This window comes from Fusarium falciforme, chromosome 6, assembly GCF_026873545.1.
Source record: "Fusarium falciforme chromosome 6, complete sequence".
Classification (NCBI taxonomy): Eukaryota; Fungi; Ascomycota; class Sordariomycetes; order Hypocreales; family Nectriaceae; genus Fusarium; species Fusarium falciforme.
In genome coordinates this window covers 2,520,658-2,542,136 of record NC_070549.1, presented here as the reverse complement: position 1 = coordinate 2,542,136, position 21,479 = coordinate 2,520,658, and the positions used below count along the sequence as shown (strand labels likewise).

At 52.6% G+C, this 21,479-nt stretch overlaps 8 protein-coding genes and 1 pseudogene across 9 annotated transcripts, besides 1 other annotated feature; 3 read left to right on the top strand and 6 right to left on the bottom strand.

Moving 5' to 3' along the window:
- Nucleotides 1–323: 323 nt before the first annotated feature.
- Nucleotides 324–1,784, bottom strand: NCS54_00835500 (Hypothetical protein; the record flags this gene model as incomplete). The annotated part of the gene is made up of 1 exon (XM_053153743.1): nucleotides 324–1,784. One exon carries the CDS (start codon nucleotides 1,782–1,784, stop codon nucleotides 324–326), a length of 1,461 nt encoding a protein of 486 aa, XP_053009718.1.
- Nucleotides 1,785–2,755: 971 nt separating this feature from the next.
- Nucleotides 2,756–3,553, top strand: NCS54_00835400 (Hypothetical protein; the record flags this gene model as incomplete). Its single annotated transcript, XM_053153742.1, has 3 exons — nucleotides 2,756–2,935; nucleotides 2,995–3,094; nucleotides 3,144–3,553. The coding sequence occupies 3 exons, from the start codon at nucleotides 2,756–2,758 to the stop codon at nucleotides 3,551–3,553; spliced, it is 690 nt and encodes a 229-aa protein (XP_053009717.1).
- A 96-nt stretch (nucleotides 3,554–3,649) lies between these two features.
- NCS54_00835300 (DNA ligase) lies at nucleotides 3,650–6,675 on the bottom strand (the record flags this gene model as incomplete). Its single annotated transcript, XM_053153741.1, has 2 exons — nucleotides 3,650–6,521; nucleotides 6,572–6,675. 2 exons carry the CDS (start codon nucleotides 6,673–6,675, stop codon nucleotides 3,650–3,652), a joined length of 2,976 nt encoding a protein of 991 aa, XP_053009716.1.
- Nucleotides 6,676–8,099: 1,424 nt separating this feature from the next.
- NCS54_00835200 (Hypothetical protein) lies at nucleotides 8,100–9,551 on the top strand (the record flags this gene model as incomplete). Its single annotated transcript, XM_053153740.1, has 1 exon — nucleotides 8,100–9,551. The coding sequence occupies one exon, from the start codon at nucleotides 8,100–8,102 to the stop codon at nucleotides 9,549–9,551; it is 1,452 nt and encodes a 483-aa protein (XP_053009715.1).
- A 229-nt stretch (nucleotides 9,552–9,780) lies between these two features.
- Nucleotides 9,781–11,666, bottom strand: NCS54_00835100 (annotated as a pseudogene). Its single transcript has 2 exons — nucleotides 9,997–11,666; nucleotides 9,781–9,943 (listed from the first exon to the last, which is right to left on the bottom strand).
- Nucleotides 9,781–11,666: a sequence feature.
- Nucleotides 11,667–13,534: 1,868 nt separating this feature from the next.
- Nucleotides 13,535–13,912, bottom strand: NCS54_00835000 (Hypothetical protein; the record flags this gene model as incomplete). The annotated part of the gene is made up of 1 exon (XM_053153739.1): nucleotides 13,535–13,912. One exon carries the CDS (start codon nucleotides 13,910–13,912, stop codon nucleotides 13,535–13,537), a length of 378 nt encoding a protein of 125 aa, XP_053009714.1.
- A 1,254-nt stretch (nucleotides 13,913–15,166) lies between these two features.
- On the top strand, nucleotides 15,167–16,908 carry NCS54_00834900 (Alkaline phosphatase; the record flags this gene model as incomplete). Its single annotated transcript, XM_053153738.1, has 2 exons — nucleotides 15,167–15,169; nucleotides 15,217–16,908. The coding sequence occupies 2 exons, from the start codon at nucleotides 15,167–15,169 to the stop codon at nucleotides 16,906–16,908; spliced, it is 1,695 nt and encodes a 564-aa protein (XP_053009713.1).
- Nucleotides 16,909–17,504: 596 nt separating this feature from the next.
- NCS54_00834800 (TYR-PHOSPHATASE-2 domain-containing protein) lies at nucleotides 17,505–19,409 on the bottom strand (the record flags this gene model as incomplete). The annotated part of the gene is made up of 1 exon (XM_053153737.1): nucleotides 17,505–19,409. The coding sequence occupies one exon, from the start codon at nucleotides 19,407–19,409 to the stop codon at nucleotides 17,505–17,507; it is 1,905 nt and encodes a 634-aa protein (XP_053009712.1).
- Nucleotides 19,410–20,678: 1,269 nt separating this feature from the next.
- On the bottom strand, nucleotides 20,679–21,454 carry NCS54_00834700 (Hypothetical protein; the record flags this gene model as incomplete). Its single annotated transcript, XM_053153736.1, has 2 exons — nucleotides 20,679–20,887; nucleotides 20,977–21,454. The coding sequence occupies 2 exons, from the start codon at nucleotides 21,452–21,454 to the stop codon at nucleotides 20,679–20,681; spliced, it is 687 nt and encodes a 228-aa protein (XP_053009711.1).
- Between the last annotated feature and the right edge of the window lie 25 nt (nucleotides 21,455–21,479).

Below are 21,479 nucleotides of genomic sequence, written 5' to 3'. Positions count from 1 at the left end.
ACCGAGGTAGCCGTCTTATTGTGTCCGTCAGTTCCATATTATCCATCCATCTAATACTCGGGGGTCAGCGGACTTGTTGTGCTGAGAAACCGCATGCTGCCGATAGCACCAGACCGGTTGCTGCAATGGACGTGCGCATTCCAATTTCAGGCACACGGTTGAGACGTTATCTCTGCCGGGTCGGGTTGATTCTCAAGCCAGCCAGTAAAGAGCTCCATCACAACTTGGACTCACCCAGGCAAAGGAAGAACTGAGACTAACAACCGAAGAGTAAACTCCAAGTATAATAACTATTCTTTTGCAGTCTATATCTTTGAACCGTTCTATACCTTGCAAAGCAGTTTACTATACCCGTCACTCCACCGCAATCCCCCCATGATGGAAATCATCAGCACGAGCGACACAACAACACTTGTCGTTCCGTATATCCACGAGCTCCTCCGCCGCAAACTTCCAAGTTCAGTAACCCATGTTGATATCGTCGTCAAGCAGCCGCAGAAGCCATCTTCGATACCCTGCAGCACCTGACAACCCACGACGCCGCCCAACGGCACATGGGCGAGATCATATGCCATACCAAGCAGCACTGTACCGACAACATTGGCGGTGAATGTACCGACGGGAAACGTCGCCATCTTGCCGTTGAGGTGCAGGGACAGATAGAACCGGACCAGGCAGCCCAGCGGTGCAAACACCAGCGAGAAGAGGGCCTGGCCACGCCAAGATTCGTGGGGTGGGAAGATAGCCAAGAGGACGGCCCCAAGCCAGCAACCCCAGCCAAGAAAAACGCCCAAGGGATCGAGCACCCTGCGACTCAGAGTAAAGGGGATCGTTGGCGTGACGTGCTCAAGACCAATGGCGATATGAGCCCCGAGGAATAGACCCGAGAGCGAGAGTGACACGGTGGCGATGATCACAGCCAGCATGGCCATGAACGAGTAGCCCCCATTGCGACTTGTCGGCGAGTCTGACCATCCCGGCGTTACCATCTCATTCGACAAGGCAAGAAACGCATCCTTGATAAAGCTCGAAAACGTGGTAAAACTCCCACAAAACCCCGTAGCCAATCCAATGTATAGGGGGATCGTCTTCTTCATGGCCAGATGCGCCTTCTTTGCAGCCGCCAAATCCACATCCTTCTGTTGACTTGAACTAGACCCATCTTCTTCGTCTTTGCGCTTCTGCTTGGCTTGCTTTATCGCTTCGTCATATGTCGCATTGCCCCATTCGTTGCGAAACAGTTTACGGTCCTCGGCTAGGAATCCCATAACTGCGCTTCCTGTAATATTGGACCATATGGTGTTGAAGATGACGGGAGTGCCAGGGTACCGCGTCAATGCCGTCAAGCCCAGACGAGCCAATGTTCCCAGGATCGCAAAGAATACGAGGTATGAGTGTGTGTATAGCTCGGTGGCCAGTCTGGATACACTCCTCTCCTTTGCCTCCTCCGGGATAGGCTCCGGCTCTAAAATTGGCCCCTCGTGGCGGGCAAAGCTACTGCGTCGTCTCGGCCGGTCTCGTACATCTTGCTCAGATTCCAATGGAGGCTCCTCGATCGGTGGAACAGGGGATACCTCGTCAAGGTTGCTATACGATCGAGGAACGCTGTAAACACCCGAGTCGCGCCGTTGTACGGGGTCCAGCGCTGGGGCTTCGGTGTCGCTAACCGCATCTTCGTCGATCGGCTGTTGCGCAAGGATCTCTCCCAGCTCAGTATAAGAATTTGGTGCGTTGTAAACCCCAGAGCTACTGCGCCGCCTCTGTTCAGGAGCAATTTCGTGCATGTTGAACAAATCGATGATTTCGATCAAGGCGCAAATGGGGTGCGTTTCGTGTCGGAATTTTCGATGAATCGTCAACCCAGTTGTCTCAGCGAACTGAACCGGCGTTGAAAGTGGAAAAACAGCATATTTAAACTCGAAAAATCAGCCTTTAGGAAAGTCGCGAGACAAAATGAAAAATCTCTGTTGATCGTGTTGGTGGCATGGAACTGTCGGGTATGACGGCATTCGGAAGGAAAAACATTCCGGGAGGCTGCCATGGGCGGCGCCTGGTCGAGTCTGTCATTGTGGAGGTGGAGGAAGAGTCGGGTGGGTGGGGATGGATAGGTAGGTATGGATATGGATCCATTCATTGAGACCAGGGTCCAGGGGTGAGATAACGCAGCATTAAAGGAACATTCAAGATACTTGATGATAGTGTTGAAGGATCCATCAAGATTGTTCGTCGTCTTCAATTCGTTCTAATCCTTGCTAGAGTCAGGAGACGGCCAGTCAGATAACCCAACATTAGCAAACAAGTACCCTCTACTTCGCTGCTCACCGCTGGGAGACGCGGGACGGGGTGAAAGTGAAACGCGGTGAGCTCCGAAGCTCTTATCTTATCTCACCCCGCCGCCGCCCGTCTAAAGCACTGGAAGCTCCCGCCTACCATACCCCACCAGCTTCCGTCCTTGTGATCCAACCCGGTGAGAGCAAGCCGCTGTAAGTCAGGTAGTACTGTACACGATGTAGAGCCTGTGTCTCTGAGATGCGCCAAGTACTGAATACAAAAGGGGCCCGTCTCCTCCTCCTCCCTCTCTCCCCTCCTCTCTCTTTCTTTTCCTTCTCCCTCTCCTTGGCCTCGTCCCAGCATCCCTCGTGCGGTGCTTCATCTATAGATCCTGCTCTCAACAGATCCATCCTACTACCGTGAAAACCCAAGATTGACATACATCCTTATCTGGCCTTTGTCTCAGCGGTCGCGTACATACACAATGTCTTCGCTGCCCTCCAACGTCCATGTCTCTCAGCACCCGTGCCTCCGCGCCAAGCTGAGCCAGCTTCGCTCCAAGTCCATCAGCCCGCGCGAGGTCAAGTCGCTGATCCATGAGATTTCCCTAATCGTCTCGTGTGAAGCTCTAGCTTCGTCGCTAGAAGCCACCGACGGTCCTCAGGTATCAGAGTTTATGCGCCAAGTCAAAAGCTTCCAAACGTACTGACCATCCATCAACAGGATGAGACCCCATTGGGCTTCCAATTTACTTCCACAGCCGTCCAGCCAAGCACCATGTGTCTAGTTCCTATTCTCCGATCAGGTCTAGGCATGGTTGAAGGTTTGTCTCTCCCTCCAACTCTCCACGGGCTGAACTAACACGCCTCCAGCTGTGCAAACCATCCTCCCCATACCTGTCCCGGTTCATCACCTCGGCATGTACCGCGAACCCTCGACGCTGGACCCCGTCGAGTACTACAACAACCTTCCCCAGCAGATCCCCGATGACCAAGCCTCGTCGAGCAACGCTAGTAGCCTTGCCATCGTCGTCGACCCCGTCATCGCTACTGGCGGAACCTGCGCCGCCGCCATCCAAACTCTCCGTGAATGGGGAGCCAAGCGGATTATCGTCCTCGCTGTTATTGGTGCCGAGGAGGGTGTCAAGAGAGTTGCTGCCGAGTGGCCCGAGGGCTCAGAGATTTGGATTGCTGGAGTCGACAAGGAGTTGACATCAACTGGCATGCTTAAGCCCGGCCTGGGAGACGTTGGAGACCGACTGTTCTTGACTCTTGGCAAATAGGCTTCCATGGTCGGTCGTTTTGATGGCGTCTAATCCTCAAGGCATAAATAAACATAAAGGCTAGGTAGTATACACTTGTTAAATACCCATTGTTCTTCATGGAACCACAAACTGCTCCTCATCAAGCAATGTGCCCTCTTTCCAGCAATCGTCGATCCATTTTCCATTTACCACCCTCGGTTGTGTGCGTCTAGAGCTCAGCTCCTTGCGCACCATATCGGCCGTCTCACCCACTTGCATTGGATCTCCTCCCTCTATCACGACGTGTGTCACAGATAAGTCGCCTGCGTCCTCGGTGACACTTCCTCCACCATACTTGACAAAGTGCTTCAACCGAGAGACCCGATTGGCACCAATCTCAACCCCATGGAACAACACCACACAGCGCCGGAAAATGAAGCTCCTCAAGTTGCCCAGATCTTTGCCGTGTTCTTCAAGCTGCTGTAGAAACTCATTCTTGTCGAAAGGCTCCCCGTCCTCAATCTTGGGCATATAGTCCATCAGATCCTTGAGTTCGTCGATAGACATATCTCGAGCGTAGCTGTCTCCAAACTGATCCGTATTTTGCTCCGCCGCGCGCTTCATCGCTTCTGTAGCGTGAAACAAGTGTGATTCCTCAAACGGCAGCAGGAATTGTCCCAAATCCTGCTCCAGGCAGTCTTTGATCCATTTGGGACGAATAAGGTCCACGTCTCCTCCCTTCATGAGACTCGCCACCTTGACCACCTTCTTGTCGGCAATAAGCACCATGTTTGTACCTGGTGCCGCTCTTTGGGAAATGGTGCCTCCATTTTCTTTGATGATGGTCTCGAGTTGAGTTTTTGTCTTCTTATAGGGTTTCAGAGCTTCAGAAAGAACGCAAAACTCCAACCCTTCAAAGAGCTTCGTCTTCTCGCCCTCAAACTCGACCGGCGCTGAATCCTCTCCAGCTATAACAAGCTCCCTCTTGATTCGTTTGGGATTCCGTCTCTTTCTGTCTTCAACCGTCATGGCCTTTTCTTTTGACTCTTCGTCAACTCGGTCTTTAAGCTCCTGAAACTCCTCTAGGGAGAGGGCAGTGTCCCATGTCCGATCCAAACGGAGACGCCTGAATCGCGGGAAGCGCAGAGTGAATCCACGAGCAAACTGGTCTGAGGGGCCAACGCTCGCTGCTTTCACTGAAACAACGACCGAGTCTTTGGGACGAATCCACATGTCTGGCCGCTCGTACTGTCTGAGCTCACCTCCACCAAGCTCGATGTATTCTGAAGGTGGGTTCTTTTGATCCCACTCAATCCACTTTCCTTCTGTTCGGTGTCGAATTTCTGCATAGTCCTCGGCACGGAATCCACCTCCAACCTTGAAGAAACTAAAGCACTTTTCGGGATTTGCGCCAGCTTGGATGTGATTTTGTGTCACTCGTAGACCACATAGGTAACTCGAAAGAATTCCACCGCGCTTCCCTGAGCCGTAGTAGCCACCGATAATGACACAGTCGAGGGACTCGCCGAATTCAGACATGTATTCAGGTTTGACCTTGAGCCAGTCATCGTTTCGGTGGTTCAGACGGTACATGGAGCGAGGGTTCTTGAGCACAAGACCCTCTGAAGCGTTGGCAACAACTTCACGGAGAAGTGGCTCAATAGCATCAGAAGTTGTTGCGCTGGTGTAGTTGTGGATTTCAAGACGTCGATGAACAGATTTGACGGCCTTTTCAAGAGCGCGGTGTCGATCTCGGAGGGTGTACTGAGTCAAGGGCTTGTTGTTGAGATAGAGGATATCAAAGACCCTGAATAGGGGACGGTGACCAGCTGAGTCCGTATCCGACTTGTTCTGCTGCTCTGAGATAGCAGCCGTCTTGAGAGTGCCGAAAGGGACTATCTTGTCAACACCCATATCCCAGGTAATCATCTCGCCGTCCAGAATCAGATTCTTGACACCTGATGCGAAAGCCTTCTTGAGATGCCGTGTCAAACTTGAGTTCTCGTCTTGAAGTCCGTCGCCGTAAAGGTACGTGTAATCCTTGGCCTTTCTCGACCAGAAGCAAAACCTCCGGCCGCCAGGGTGCTTTTTATCCTCAACCATGTGCATTTGCATGCGCTCGCCATCCAGCTTCTCCTCGATCCAGAACTCAGGATCTTCCTCCGTTGGGCGAAGAAGTTGAATCATCTTCTGAAAAGAAGCAGGCATCTGGAACTGAGCAAGTTGCGGTTGGAAGCATTGCATAAGGGCAACGCCGGCCTCATCCTGCTCGAGCCGGATCTCGGGGTCAGAAAGTTCCCAGCATACTCGCCTTAAACTCGAGGAGACGCTGAAAAGGGCATCGCCGTCCGGGTGCCAGAGGTCCAAAAAGGTCTTTTCGGTGGCGCCGACCTTCATCTGCTTCAAGACGATCCTAATAAGCCACATCAACTCTTCAGCGTTCATGTGGTTATAGAAAGTCTCAAAGACACGCAGGTTCTCTGTCTCTCCTGTAGACGCAGCAAGCTTATCCAGCTGCTCGTTCACCTCGGCGATTGTCATGTTGCCGACGGTTGTGCGCATCGGGCGCTTCGAAATGACCTCGAAACATCGTCCAGCAAAATCACCAGCTAGCCGAGAGGCAGTTGTTTGACCAGGGAGCTTCCAGTGCAAAAGATTGTAGCCATCCTCAGAGCTCTTATCGATCTTCATCAACTTGACCAGGAGTTTTCCTATGGCATTCTCCTTGAGGCCGTAAACACCGCGATCGCGGTCCTTGTCGGGGAGGATCAGACGTAGGGCAGGGTAGAAATCGGGACCGACTTCTTTGCGCCATCGAATAATGAAGCGCTCGATAATGTGTCGTCGCTGCTCGTGCGGTGAGAGCTTATTGACACCTCTAAAGGCCTTTCTAGGGCCTGCGCCGGTGGCATTTTGCTTCTTGTTTTCGCTTAAGGGATTAAACAATTCTCGAAACAGCTCAGAGAAGACTAGGGTCTTTGAGTGATTCTTTGGGCGGTTTGGGTATCTTGAGTGATGTTAATTAATGCAAAAACAAATTGGTAGAGATGGGCTCACTTCTCTTCCATTTCCTCCTGGGTTATGCCCACCGTGCCATATTGAATCTCATCTTCATGTTTTGCCTCCTCTGTTTGGGATCTCTGTTCTTGCTGGCTCCCCATGATGAGAGTGCGCAGGCTGTATGAGCGGAGTATTGACTCAGGAACGTTGCTAACACCCAGACTTGAAGACTAACGCGAAAAGCGCAAAAGAATCATCCAAGATCTGGGGCGTTCACATTGTCCTTGTTGGGGTATATATAGGTTGGATGTAGGAAGAAAGAAGGACTGTAAGCTCCACTGATGTAAACAAGTGAGCTTCAGCTGGGGCTTGGTGATCCGAGAATGGGTGTTGCTGCCTGCAGGCTCCAGACGGCCCAAGCTTGAGCTCCCGCTTTACGTAATCACTCATGGCCTCAACACCATCACCTCGAGCTGGCAGGTATTGTTTGGTTGATGAATTTAGTCAATTACCTATTGAGGCATATTTTAAACGATTTGTACTAATTTGGCCACTATCGGAGCTAGATGGGTACAATAGCAATGATGGTGAGAATGTCTAGGAATCCAACCATGCATCGGACGGGCAACGGGGCTCGTCACTTGTGCACATATCTCACCATAATAGAGTCACCAGGTGCCATTCTCGTTGCGATTGTTTCTTCTTGCGACAGTTGATATTTCTGGTAGCCCGGTCATCCACGTGCATCCGCTGCCTACTATAAAAAGCCAGCCCCTAAATGTCACACAAAGCTCGTCCCGATGACCCTAGCCTTGGTTACACAGCTGTCTTGATATCATGTATGTATACGACAAGGCAATCCTGCCGTTATCCACAAGTTTGATATCTTTTCCGGCTTTTCGTAGCGGACAACATGTCAAAGATTGCCTTCATGATAGACTAGTGCTCACACACACACTCCCGAATAGGGGACATTCCTCTACTTGGTCAACTAGAGTAAATCTCTCGCGATTGCAAAAGAGCTCTTTTGAGAAACAGCCTTCCGCAGCTGTAACACCTCACCAACATGGCACAGAGTCACAAGTTGGACAAGCAATCCATCGGCCCGTGATTGTTTCATGGGGCAATCCCTCTCTACTGTCTTGGCAACAGTCTCTCACAGGCTTGCATGTCAGATATTCACAGAAGCGGTGGTTTCAGACGATTTGCTTGTCACCGCCATTCTTGAGCCTAATGTGAGTCTGCGAGGTGTATTCAACTCATTGATCAGTTGCTTTCCCGCCTTTGTTACTCTGCATCACGTCCATAAAGGGAACAATGAATCGCACTTTCCCCCTTTCTCACTATCTCTTCAACATCTTCTCAGTACATATTTAGCTCCATACAATATTCCTGATTCAGCATCTCCGTCGTCCTTGTTCGTCGCTCTTCACAGCATGGCTTCACAGCGACTCATGTCCGAGAGTGAAGGAAAGTCCCAGACCCATCTTATATTTATCATCACCGATGGCGCCCCTGATCGATCCCCCCAGATCAACACAGACCGCCACCCCGACCAGAGTATTTCAAGGTATACAGACCACCAATGTTGGATATTCCTTCCTCGTCACAGACCCTCGTTGGTCACTCCGAGCGCACCAACTGGAGCGACCTCGTCGAGTGGAGCGTCGAAGTCGACTTTCTCGTCGCCAAAAAGAAGTCCGGCCAGACTTACACAGCAGAAGCTGACGGCCATACCCGATGGGCTTGTCCTGCCGCCGAGTCCAATCCCACAGCGGCATGTGTCGAGCACTGCGCTGAGCACCTCGCCCGCACCCTCATGAGCAAGCCTTGCGTCCAAGGCGCCGTTGCATATAAGAACGACAGCGCGGCTCCGGATGATCTTGCTTTTACTATAGAAAAGCCAGTCAAGGGCGAAGAGCCAAGCGGTGGTGACCATCGTATGGCCTACTGGCTCTTCACTCCAGCTCGCAACGCTATTGCTACCTCTAGTAGCCCCGAAGACTACGACTGGGTCGGAGTTCGTCTCCGTTGTCCCTACACTTCGCTGCTGTCCATCCTCCCAGGAGACCGATATGGAGATCAAGACCTCGGACGAGGAACCGCACAGGCAGGGATGGCCCCGATTTCCCCCTTCAGGGGCAAGATCGAAATGGAGACTGTCCTAGGCCTTCTTCGCGCCGACATCAAGATTCACAGTAACTCGACATGTCAGCTCCGCGTATACATGAGCCTCCAGCATGAAGGCTTCGACCTTACAGACGCCAAGAAGGCGCTCACGCTGGTCTGGCTCCTGGAGCCAGAGCTTCTCCTCGCCCTGCGACCTGATACCAAGGACCCGAAACTCAGTCACTATGTCCCAATTACAGAGTCATCCAACATTGCCATGAGGCCAAGCAAATTCCTTCAAGAGGGCTCCCTTCACCAAGATGAGCGCGAGCGGACTTTGGCGTTGTCACGGCCTGAGTTCCCAGTTGAGGCGGAAATCATGGACAATTACATCCCCCAGTTGAAAAACCAACTCCTCCAGGAGCGCATCCACATGATCTGGAGCGCAGTTACGCTGCCCGAGCTTTCCGGCATGCTCAAGAACACTGCCGGCGAGATGACGGTAGCGCTAGACCTCGCCCCAGACACGAAGCCGAAGCTGGTGTTCCGCTATGGCCTGTGGCATCCCCAGCGCGAGGCCATGCAGTATTGGCTGCACCTATTTGGACGTCTCTTCCTCTTTGCCGTGGCTTCTGACGCTAAGCGCTTCAGAACGGCGGTGACAAGCATCGAGGAGAAGATTGCGGAAGTTGAGAGGATGGAACCCAAGGATCGTATGGAAGCAGTGCTGGCGCATTCGTTCGACCATGCCCTCAGCCATTACTGGAACGCACTCAAGAGGGCAGAGCAAAGTGGAGGATGTCTCTCTACAACGGCCTTGGACGGCCAGGGGATAATGGAGGTTGGTTCCGCTGGAAACTATGCCGTCGACTCGGAGAGCAGCTCCTCTTCCTCGTCGAACGAAGGGCTCTGGCTCAGGCGCTCATAGATGAACAACAATAACAATTGTCAGCATAGTAGATAGATATTATCAGGTACCATAGCCAGAAATTCAATCCAAGTAATTTGATTCAAAAGCCAAAACAAGTCTGTGGAATCAAGTGTATATGCCGGCCCGGCCTCTATATCCCCTGAGCAGGAAATATCCTGGTCTGCTTCTCAACGTCTGGGTATCATCAAATCATCCAATGCTGCAACTAAGTATACAATCCAGGCCATTAGACCTTGAGCTTGATCTTTTGTTGCCTCGTCTTCTTCTTCTTCTTCTTTCTGAGCGTGACAATGTGTCTCCTTTGCACGATGCGCACAAGCCAGTTGTAGATCATCTCTCTCATGAGAATCAGGATTGTCGCGACCACGGTAGGCACAGCACAGGCCCAGCTGTCATAGTCATTAGCATGTATTTGGGGATATAGAGAGACATGACAACTTACAAATACCAAATAGGATGGTGAAGATCGGGAAACGTCTCTTCGTCAAAGTTTTGGCCAAAAAATCCAGTAATAAAGGTAAGCGGCAAGAAGATAATGGTGACGGTAGTAAGCTGCTTCATTGACTCGTTCTGCCCAGCAGAAATAGTATTAAAGATGAGATCAATCAAATTGTCCGACGACTGCTTGAGCTGCTGAAGGGACTCAGTGATCATGATGCAGTGATCGAGCACGTCGCCAAGGTACGTGTGCGTCATGGGGGTGATAATGACGCCGGATCCGGCGTTCCCGAGCTCCTTCTGGGCCTGATCGTGTGTCATGTACGTCTTGTGGTCGCGCAGGACGTTGACGACATTGTCGATGGGGTTGAGGAAGCTGAGCATCTTGTTGATCTCGCTGATGCAAATGTAGAGCTTCTTGCTCTGCGTGACGCTCGGCGCCGTGAGCACGTCGATCTCGATATCGGCAATGATATCCGTGTACACGGCCGTCAGGGGAATAGCGAGGTCAATGATGGCGTCAATGATGCCCTGGCATAGCAGGGACGCGTCATTGGACTCGCGCAGGATGGTACCCGGGGTGCTGAGGCGCGTAAAGATGGGGCGCTCAATGTCGCCGGCCGAGACCTCGAAGAAGGAGATGACGGTATTGTCCGATGTCAAGAAGATGGAGACCTGCTCGGCTGAGATGGCCATCTGGTAGGGCGCGAGGGACGAATGATTCTCCATGAACTCGGTACGCGCCTCGTTCCCAGAGGCATGGTATCGCTGAAGGGTCCGGATCATGCCAGTCTCTTGAAGATCTGTGGTGACATCCTGAGGTCGCAATCCATGAGGCGGCGCATCCTTCTCTGGGTCCGACGACCTGCGGCTCCTCCAGAGCTCCCTAATGGATCCCCTGAGCGCGTGGAATGACTTGCTCGAGTAGGTGCTGCTAGTATCGGTCGAGTCGTCGTCGTCGTCGACCAGGTGGACGAGCTTCTGCAGGGTCATGACAATAAAGGCGTGGTTGGGATACCAATCGGCCTTTGTCCGGTTCCTAATCTGCATCAGGTCCTCCAGCGCCAGCTTGTGCAGCCCCTTCTTGTTGCCCACGGCCTGTATCACATCCCAGCTGAGCCCATTGACATTGATCCAGCGACACTTGACCCAATCCTCCTTGGGCAGCTCCAGAAAGTTGATGAAGCCCTCGTTATCAAAGTGATGCTTGAGCACGGCCTGCTGCGAAAAGTCGATGACGGAGATCTCGCAGGGCGCTGTCAGAGTCGGCATTGACGCATGTCCACCATCGGGGAGCTTTGGGTCGTAGCCAGGCTCAGAGCCGGGCTGCCAGCCAGGGCGGGCGCTGAAGGTGGTATCGAATTCATCGTAGTCCTCGACAGTCTTAAAGGTCGGGGCGCGAGTCACTCGGCGACGTAGCAGCGAGGGCGAAAAGGTCATCTGGCGATGCAGCTCAGTGTCGGATCGCGCAGGTCTGTTGGGAGTGGCCTGGGGCGGCGAGAGGTTCTGGGTATCGACGGTGAGGTTGTATCGAACATGGCGGCTATCGCTGCTGTCGTCGCCATGGTTGGATACGTTGGTGTTGGAGGAATGGCTCGGGCGGCCTTCGTCCTCGTCGTCTTGAGGCATGATGTTGTCGGGGAAGGAGAGAGCAAGTGCTGAAGATTGGAGAGGCTCAAGATCCAAGGTTTAACTGGGAGGAGAAAGGATAATCTACAGCAGCCGCTCAAGCCACCAGGACCAGGACCAGGAACCTCTTCAAGTGGGCAGAAAGGGGTGAAAAGGAAAAGACCCGTTTATGTCCATCAGGTAATACGAAGCCGAAAATAAATTCAAGGGTAAAGTTGGGTTGCGTTGCGTGCTGGCCTTGCATCCATGGATCCATGGAGCGTCGCGACGCAGGGGAACACCAGGTCCAGTCCCGTCAGCACCAAGATTGGTTTCAGGGATTGGCTGGGGCCTCGACCATCCAGACGTGAAGCCACCGTCAGCGGCCAGCAGCGAAATCGACCAGGTAATGTCAGCGGGAATGATTCAGGCGTCGCTCGGCTCAGCTAGTGCCAGTTGTTCGTCTCGAATTTCGAAGCCGATTATCCGTCCCCTGTTGGAAGTCATCGCCAATTATGACGTTACTGCGCTGCGTGTTTCGCTCCAAGGGATGGACCTGGGCGTCAAATTCCCCACGCCAATCGCCGATGCTCAGTTACATGCTGCCTTTGGCCAAGCTTCTGAACAAGCATTTCCAGCCCACAATCTGCCGTCTGGGCAGCAAATCAGCAGGTTAGTCATTCTGAAAGTTAAGTGGTTGTTAAAGATAATAGAATTTTTATTGGAAATAAGCTAAGGAATTTCTTTTAATATTTATAAAATTACCTCCTGGGAAGGGACCTCCAGTGGTAGGATCTTATATAGCGAGATCGATATCGATATTATCCCCTTAACGGGAAGCATTTAAATAGGTCAGTGGCATTATATCCATAGCGCAAGGCTTTTAGCGTCGGAAACATCATCACCGGTAAGAAAACCATCTCTATCCCAGTAAGAAAATTCTTCAAATTCCAGGGCAGCCATTAATACAGAGACCGCGGGTTAAGGTGATATTTAAAAGACTTATCTAGGCGTAAAAGTTAAAGAGCTTCGGTATAAGAGAGTCAACTCGCGTCTAGGGGTTTTCATAGGCGAAAAAGAGGATTACTTATAGCGCAGTCTAACAGGAGTGAGGACAAGGTTTTCTTTAAGAATCGCCTAAGCGGCTACTACGGGCAGGTTGACGCCATGGTATAAAGGTCGAGGTCAAGGAAGCTACTTAGTCTATTACGGGCTCGGCGGGGGAAATGAAGGGAGCGTAAGCTATCGCGGCGTGGACATATTAAGAAGACTTAATAATACAAAAGCATATCGTGCTCCTACTTGTAGTCTCTGAATACCTATCACGACGGCCTCATTGGTAGGACGTTTCAAAACACCCAGTACAATCAAGGGGCATGACCTTTGGCACCTGCAGCCGGCCCAACGGGGACAACCTCCATGTCACCTCCCACTCTTCAGCTCCTCTAATGTACAACCCTCTCTTCATCCCTGAAGCCATCCTCGTCTCTGACATATATCTCATCTCCGGCACAACGTCACAACGGCCCTACTTCAGACTTTAGGAAACGTCTGGTGTCGTATAACACAACCGGCGGAACTATTTTCGACCATTTCTGACCGGTCGATCGTGTTCAGCAGAGCACAAATGGCCCCAGCACCACATATCAAGCTGACAGAATGCAATATGCAACAGTTGAAGAATGTGTTGCCGTATTGAGGGGGGCATTTTCCGATGAATGCCTATCTCCCTGACAACATCGTAAGTAAATAACATCCATAACCTGTCTGAATAACGCCCCCAAACCCACCTTAACCTCGAAACGACTGCTCCTGTCTCCAAACGCCAAGTTAACACACCTGTCACGCCTGAAACTCCGCCCCTTTCAGCGTGAGCTGATTCCGTTTAATATCTTCACCAGTATCGTACAATCGCCAATGTTTCTTTTTCGATGCTACACGTCCTCCAGGTAGCAGTAAAGACATGGGTAGCCAGGAACCGTAACCGAAGGGCAATTAGACCACCACTGAGAGCAACAGACCCCGTAGGTCATGATGAAGCGCGTGTTGTGCCAGCCAGGAACGCACTCGTTGGGGAATGAGAAGGGCAGCTCGTTGATGGTATCAGAGCCCCAGGCGTCGGCATCGTTTATCCTGTTCAGCTCTTCAAAGATCCGGTCGCAGGACGTATCAAACTCGAAGCCGCCATAACATCCGCAGAGGTTCACTAACAAGATGTAGCCGCACATGGGGGCATCTTGGTCGGGGGTGGCTTTCTCGGTCTTTTCGCTGCGCTGTGTCCCGACAAATGTGCTCGGATAGGCATAGGACATGGCGATGCTGATGGCTGACGTCTTTTGAGGCAGTGGGATCTCGATTGCAGTCAACACAGCCGGCATCATCTTGCCTTGCTGCGGATTGCAGAGTTGATTTGCCATCCATCACTCACAAACGCACAATCCACGACTGGGAGGGTTTGTTTAAACGAACGAGACAGCTTCATGCATTTCCTTCTGGGATCTCCCCACCATTACTCGCGGGTGTGTAGCAACTTTCTCCTGTGCGAACCGGTTTGACAGCCGTCATCACTCGCTCCGAGAGGCAACGTGGTTATCCGTCCCTCAAAGCGTGACGAGAGAACCACAGCCCCCCGTCCGTGGCACCAGAATGTCACTAAGGTTCGAGCATCTATTGGATCCATTTCATCAATGTTGGTCCATTAGCAATCCACTGGGATCGTATGTGACTTGTTGAGGTTTGCCGAAATCGGTCGCTTGACCGTCCACAAACTCGGGAGAGTCCGCAACCTCTTGCTTCAGGAAGCGCCCTCATTGAGCAGCAACTTTGACACCAAAACTCGGGATACATCGTCTGGGTGAGGGGTTTCTTTGGAAATCGCGAGGTGATAGGAGCATGTCTCGTTGAGAGACCCATTCGAATGGATTCTCTCAGTGTGGAGTCTGCCCGAAGCTTGCTGCATGAGATGGTGTCGGGTCGTCGGGAGGGGCAATAGGCTATTGAAACGACGGGCCGCACTCGAGGTAGAATTTTTTCTCATGTCAATATAAAGTTTCGACGAAGCAAGAGAAGAGTCAGTCATGGAGGGAGAGAGTCAGGTGCAGTCATAGACCTAATAAAGAGAGTTAGTTCATGCAGATGGACGAGAATCAGAGATGTCCCCAAGGCAACGGGCAAAACAGCAATCCCCATGATCTCAAACATGTGTCAAAAGATATGCTCCCGTGGTCAAGATGAGAAGTATTCATTGGTTGTGTTTGGGAGGAACAGAGACACGGCTGGTTGGGGTCCGGCAGCGGAGCAAATGAAACCCTCTCCCGTCCCTCCCACGTGAACCACTGATGTCACTTCCGGAGCAGCGTGTCCACCCCAGTGAGCGTTAGCGGCCCCATGCGGTAGAGACCCCTGTAGGGTCCCCTGTTGCCTCCGGGTCCCGCGCCCTGCCTGATGGAACTTTACTTTACTGAGACGCCACCAGGGCGGTCGTCTTATCGCTCGCTGCCTCGCCGAAGCTCTAAACTCTTCCCTCTATCAACCTCACTCTCGACGCTGGCCCGTCATTCTTAACCATGGTTTGTCTTACTCCTCTGTATCACGAAACTGTTACGCAGATTTTTAGCTAACAATGGCTTTCTATGAGGCCAACGAAAGCGACCCTCTCTTGTCCGGTCACGGCCGCTCCGATGACGCAGATAATCGCAAGGCTGTCCGGCACTCGCGCATTCGCGAGCTCGGCCTCTTCGTCTGGGCTCTTGTAGCCACCGCCGCAGTCATCGTCATTGCCGTCTGGACCCAGCACGAGCAGCAGACGAGGCACGACCGCGATGTTTCCTCGGCGAAGCGGAACCTCGTCTTCATGGTCTCTGACGGCATGGGTCCTGCGCCGCTGTCCTTGACTCGCAGCTACAGGCAGTTCGTCCAAGGCCTCCCTCACGACGACGTCTTGACCCTCGACAAGCACTTTTGGGGATCCAGCCGTACTCGCTCCAGCAGCTCCCTCGTCACCGACAGCGCTGCCGGCGCGACCGCCTTCTCTTGCGGCAAGAAGAGCTACAATGGTGCCATCGCCGTCCTGCCCAACCACGACCCCTGCGGAACCGTGCTCGAGGCTGCGAAACGCGCCGGATACCATACTGGTCTCGTTGTTACAACCAAGATCGAGGATGCTACACCTGCGTGTTTCAACTCTCATGTCAGGGTCCGAGAAATGGAGGACGAGATCGCTCTCCAGCAGATCGGCGAGGGCGCCCTTGGACGAACTGTAGACCTCATGCTTGGTGGTGGTCGATGCAACTACCTCGCCAAGGGAACTGAGGGCAGCTGCCGAGCCGACGACACGGACGTCATAAAGCTTGCCACTGAGAAGCACAATTGGACTTACACCGATAGCCGCTCTGGCTTTGATGCCCTCAAGGGCGGCGAGAACGTCGAGCTTCCCTTCCTGGGGCTCTTTGCACCCTCCGACATTCCCTTTGAGATTGACCGCCGAAACCTCAACGATATCTACCCTTCTCTGAGTGAGATGGCCACGACTGCTCTTCGCGCTCTTGAGAAGGCGACCGAGAAGAGCGACAAGGGCTTCTTCATCATGATTGAGGGCAGCAGGATCGACCACGCCGGCCACATTAACGACCCGGCGGCTCAGGTCCACGAGGTCCTCGAGTACGACAAGACCTTCAAGGCCGTTCTCGACTTCATCAAGCAGAGCAAGACTGAAACCGTCCTTGTCGCGACCAGCGACCATGAAACTGGTGGTCTCGCCACCGCCATCCAGGAGCCCGGTCACCTCCCAGTCTATAACTGGTACCCCAAGGTCCTTGCCAACGCTACCGCCTCGGCGGAGTGGCTCGCGGCCAAGCTCCACGCCCATCTTGCGTCTGAGTCTGAGTTGAAGAAGGACCTGGAGAAGCTCAAGAAGTACATCAACGAGGAGCTCATCATCCGCGGCCTTGGTATCTCCAACGCCTCGGACAAGGAGATCACCACCATCGCCGAGCACCCCGAGAGCGCTCTCGTTCTCTTCTCGGCCCTCATCTCCCTGCGGGCCCATGTCGGATGGAGCACCCACGGCCACACGGCCGTCGATGTCAACATCTACAGCTCTGGCGGTCCGGGCACTGACGCTATCCGAGGCAACGTTGAGAACACTGACGTTGGCAAGTTCCTGCGCGAGTACCTCGATGTCGACGTGGATGTCATTACCGAAGAACTCAAGGAGAAGATGGACAAGTCTCTTCTTAAGGGCTCAGATGAACTAGATGAGGAATCGGTTCTTGGTAGTGCCGAGTACCACGTCCTCGCGTCGATCTAGAATAGATGGCATTATAGAAGCTATCGCTAGAGATCGCATTCAAGAGGAGGGTATTTACAGAATGTAACTGGAGCTTGGGTACAGGCATTCATGATTCACGGATGTTTTCAATAATCGTTTTCGAGGAGAACTAACACTGGGCAACATTGGGAGTAACGTGTTGGAATATCCATGTTTGATTTGGTCTCTTGACTTTGGCATTTGTAGTCACTAGAATATGAGTCTGAGATCACTGGTCGTTGGGTAGGCAGACGAAACAATTCATTATATTTCAAACAACAAGAGCCTCAGAAGCGAATCACCATGATAGAGTGAAACTATTATCAATTCGACAAGAGCGCTATCTCAGTATGAAATGTTGATATCCATAGATCATAACGCCAACTCCACCCTTCCATCCCAGGAGAACCATACTGTGAAATCCATACGCTTGGCCCAGCCATCTATTCATTCGCTTTCTTATAACAAGACAATCAATCATCCAGACGCCAACCTGCTAACCCAACAAGAACCCCCCTTTTCAATCCAATCACACTTCCCTATCCGCCTACCCTTCCTTCGAATCAAGATCTCATACTGACATGACGGCAATGATGTCAAGTCTCAGTATGAGGTACAGCATCCACGTTGTATCGCACATATAGCCTGTCCAAGAAGTGGGAATGGCGGATCCCATTAGGTCGGGCCCTGGCGAACGCGTCAATAGCCTCTCGAACACCATAGCCGCACCGCTCAACGAGATAGCACACAATAAAGTATCCTGTGCGGTTGAATCCGTAGTGACAGTGGACTCCCACAACGCACTTTTCTGGGTTGGGCCAGTTTTCGGCAATAGCCCGCTCCGCCTGCTTCTCACGGAGCCCATCGACAAGTTTAATAAAGGCCTCGATCTCATGGGCCTGTGGGGGGATCTTGGACACGGTAGGAAACTTGTGGTAATGAACACCAGCCCGGTCCAGTCCGCGTGGGTCATAGACGGGTTGGTCCTTGGAGATGTCGATAACATCTTTAACAATGTCACCCCACTTGTCGACAAAGTTGGTTGGGCAGTGGACGTCGTCGGCTTCGCGAAGCGTCTTGAGGGCGCGGAAGACAGGGTTGTCGACAGGTCCAATCGGCTCAGAGACGGGGTTGACTGACTTCCACTTGGCGAGATTCTTGACATCCCACTTTCCTTCACGGGAAAGATACTGTAGCTGCCAAGCAAGGGATAGTCTGTTTGTGATATGCGTAGCGAGGAAGTCGGATATTAACCCTGCAACGGCACGAACTGAGCAGGGGGTATATAGAACGGCGTGCGTTGCAGGAGGTGGCATCACGATGGATCTAACCACCTTCTTGGGATGATTCGGCTGCGGTGGCAGTTCGGCCAGGGTCTCGTTCGGAGTCGAAGGATCATTAGGACTATCGCTGCTGGAGCTTTCGGACCTGGGTTGCTTGATGACTTGGAAATCCTCATCCCGAAGATCGTCAATGGCTTGAGGGATGTGATCTCGTGGCCGTACCGAGGTGTTGACAGGAGCAGCAGCATCAACAATCGTTTGGTCTGTCTCTTCTCCATCATCGGGCTTCGAGGTTTCTTTCTCGGGGTCCAGGACTTTGGTGATCTTGTCAACCTCCTTGGGGGAGACGATGTTGTCATTCTCCCCCGCGATCAGGTAAACAGGAATATCCAGGCCCGCCCAGGTATCCAGAGTAGGAATGCCGCCTATCGGTTGACCGTCCTTGTAAACCGGCAAGGCGCCATTCGCCATTCGCCTCCAGACTGGGGTCCGGCTCTGCTTGTTGAAGCGGTACTGGAGAATCCGAGTCGCTTCATCAGCACCCTCTCCAACGAAACGCTTGACACTTGGGCTCTCCGGACCACCCCAGCCGTCCCAGGCTCTCCACAGATCGAATAGCCAGCCTGGAATCCGCAACGCCCTCCTGGCCCATGTAGTCGTTGACTCATTGGGTGGGCTGGAGACTGGACAAATAGCCACCAATCCTACCACATATTGTGACAGAGAGGTTGCATGGGCCAGCTTCGTGTTAGCCAATTGGGCAGAAAGAGCCGTTCCCATACTATGACCGATCAGAACGACACGTTGACCTGCATCCTTGTCGCGGTAATCCTCGATGATGATCTCCAGGAGCTCTACCAGGGCCTCTGTCGTGTAAGCTTCCCAACTGGTGACCGAGAAGTCGGACCGTCCGCATCCGGGGTAGTCGATTGCCAAACAGGGGGCCAGGTCAACAAGACTGCTCAATAGCGGGTGAAATTGAGCCACAGATCCTCCAAGTCCATGGAGGAAAACGAGCAGCGGCAGCGGCGCGGGGTTCTTGGGCAGCTGCTCGGCTTTAGCATGCTGGCGGTAGAAGACTCGGATCCCGGAATATTCGAAGCGGCTGGTGCTGTAAGACTTGAAGTCTGAGTGATCCTTGAGGAGGGAGGGGTCCGTGAGATGAGGGTCAGTGGAGTCTATGGCCTGTTGGAAGGCCGCGGAGTGAGGAGCCGTCATGCCGTGCGTCTGAGAGGAGAGCGTGCTCAATGGATGACTGCTGGGATCCAATTGAAGTGGGATAATGTTGTCGCAGGTAGATATGGGGTTGGTGGAGGACAGATGCCAGGTGTAGTTGAGCCGCAATTAATGGATTGGGGCTGCAGTTGAAAGGCCGAGCTCCTCGGTAGCTCCTGCCAAGTAAGGGTATCCAAGATTTGAAGCTGTTGAGTCACCGCCAAGGGTATAACAAGAGTAAGTTGGAGTTTGCGTTTGTTCCCTTGGTGCCACCGGGACCGGAGCCTCTCCAGCCGGCACAGAGCGACGTCAGGACAGGGGAGGACAAGGCCAGGCTCACCAGGCCAATTGATATGGTGAAGGTGCCGTGCAAGTGCCGGGGATAGGTCGGGGCATCTGAGAGCGACCCAGGCCTGGGCTGGGTTTTTGAAGACCTCTTTGACCCTAAGGCCCCACGGAAATCGCGGTCAAGACGCGGGCGCGCGAAAAAAAAAAATTTCAAAAAGAAGGTCAAGAGTGGCTTGAAGAAGACGGTCGCAGGACGAGGCTGGAGCTTCAGTGGGGAACTCGATCTTGCTCACGAGATGCTTTAATTGGCGATGATGGGATTTTGAGATTGAGTCTGTCGGCGATGAATTGAGTCTGAGGTTGGGCAGCCAATCGTGGCATTGCATCATCCGCCTGGGGTCGCGAAGGGATCGTCATTGGAAGAGCGGTTGCGGCGAATCATGTATGCAGCAGATAAACATGGGGTTTGAATTCTTGCTTATCTAATATTGACGACAGCCCTAGAGAGGGTTACCCTGAACGACAATGGAATTTTGAAGAAATGGTCGAATTATTGATGGTAAGCACATATAGGTTTGATGATGGAGTGTCTTCTTATAGTGAGATATTGATAGGCAATTATATAGGTACGTGTGGGCTATAATATGACAGTGAATCGCGGCTATTGAATTACTAGCTGGGGTTCCTTCATTTCAGAATCCTAGGCGGCGTTGATGAAACGCAAGACTGGAAAAACACAGCATTACAACGAGCCAGCTGTGGAAAAGTGCCATTTGAGCCAGGCACTGCGGAACAGAGGAGTTGCTCAACACAGATCGTCAAGAGCGGGCGTTCATTTACACTATCTACTATACATCCATCATGCGCCAACATTGTCTAACCTGTTGCCCATCATCCAAACCCAACCACCAAAGCGTACAATGGCCATGATGTTCATAATGTTACATTATATGTATACAAGTCCCTTATAACCGTAATGTCACATTACTTGGCTCCAACACCGTCTTTCCATCCGATAGGTATCAAGGCGGCCGCCACATCTGACACGCCTCTCTCTGTAGCTAACAGGTTGAACTGCGCAGCAGCGTTCCTCGTATCCAGTATCTCGACTCGCATGCCTAGTTCGGCCAGGTGTCGCCTCGTAGCGGGAGCCAGCGGCATAATGGATGGGCCAACTCCGATGATCAGAAGGTCTATGATAGAGTTAGTTAGGTGTTATCAATAACCGCCCCCCGATGAGCGGCAAGGCAGACGATGGGCGGAGAGATAGATGGGAACACACCAGGGCGAGGCCATATCAAATCAAACAAGGCAAATGCTTGAGGCGGAAGCTCAAATTGGCCCTTCTTGTTGGTCAGGTTCAACGAACCTTTCGCCTCCCACGGCCGCCAGTTGAACACCTCTCCGTCGACCAACAATGCGCCGTTACCGTCCGTGACTGTAGCGCCGCTGTTCAGACCAAATCCATCGTACATGCAAACGTCGACCGAGGTTGACGGGACGGGAGTGTTGCCGAGTATGTCGAGTTCGCCAAAGTCGGTCGGAGGAGCCTGCGCCGGCGGTTCTTGGCCCTTTCTCCGACTAGGGGCTTCGTGGAAGGCTCGACGACATGATATAGGTTGCATAGGGGCGTGCGAAAGCATCGGAGAAGAGGTTCTGAGAGCTGCGATCGAGGAGTGGGAGGGTCGGATGGGCTGGGAGAGGGCCTGGCGCACAACGCGCTGTGCGCTACACGGCCGAATAAAACTTCGCGATGCCATGTCTGGGACGTTGACCAACTGTCAA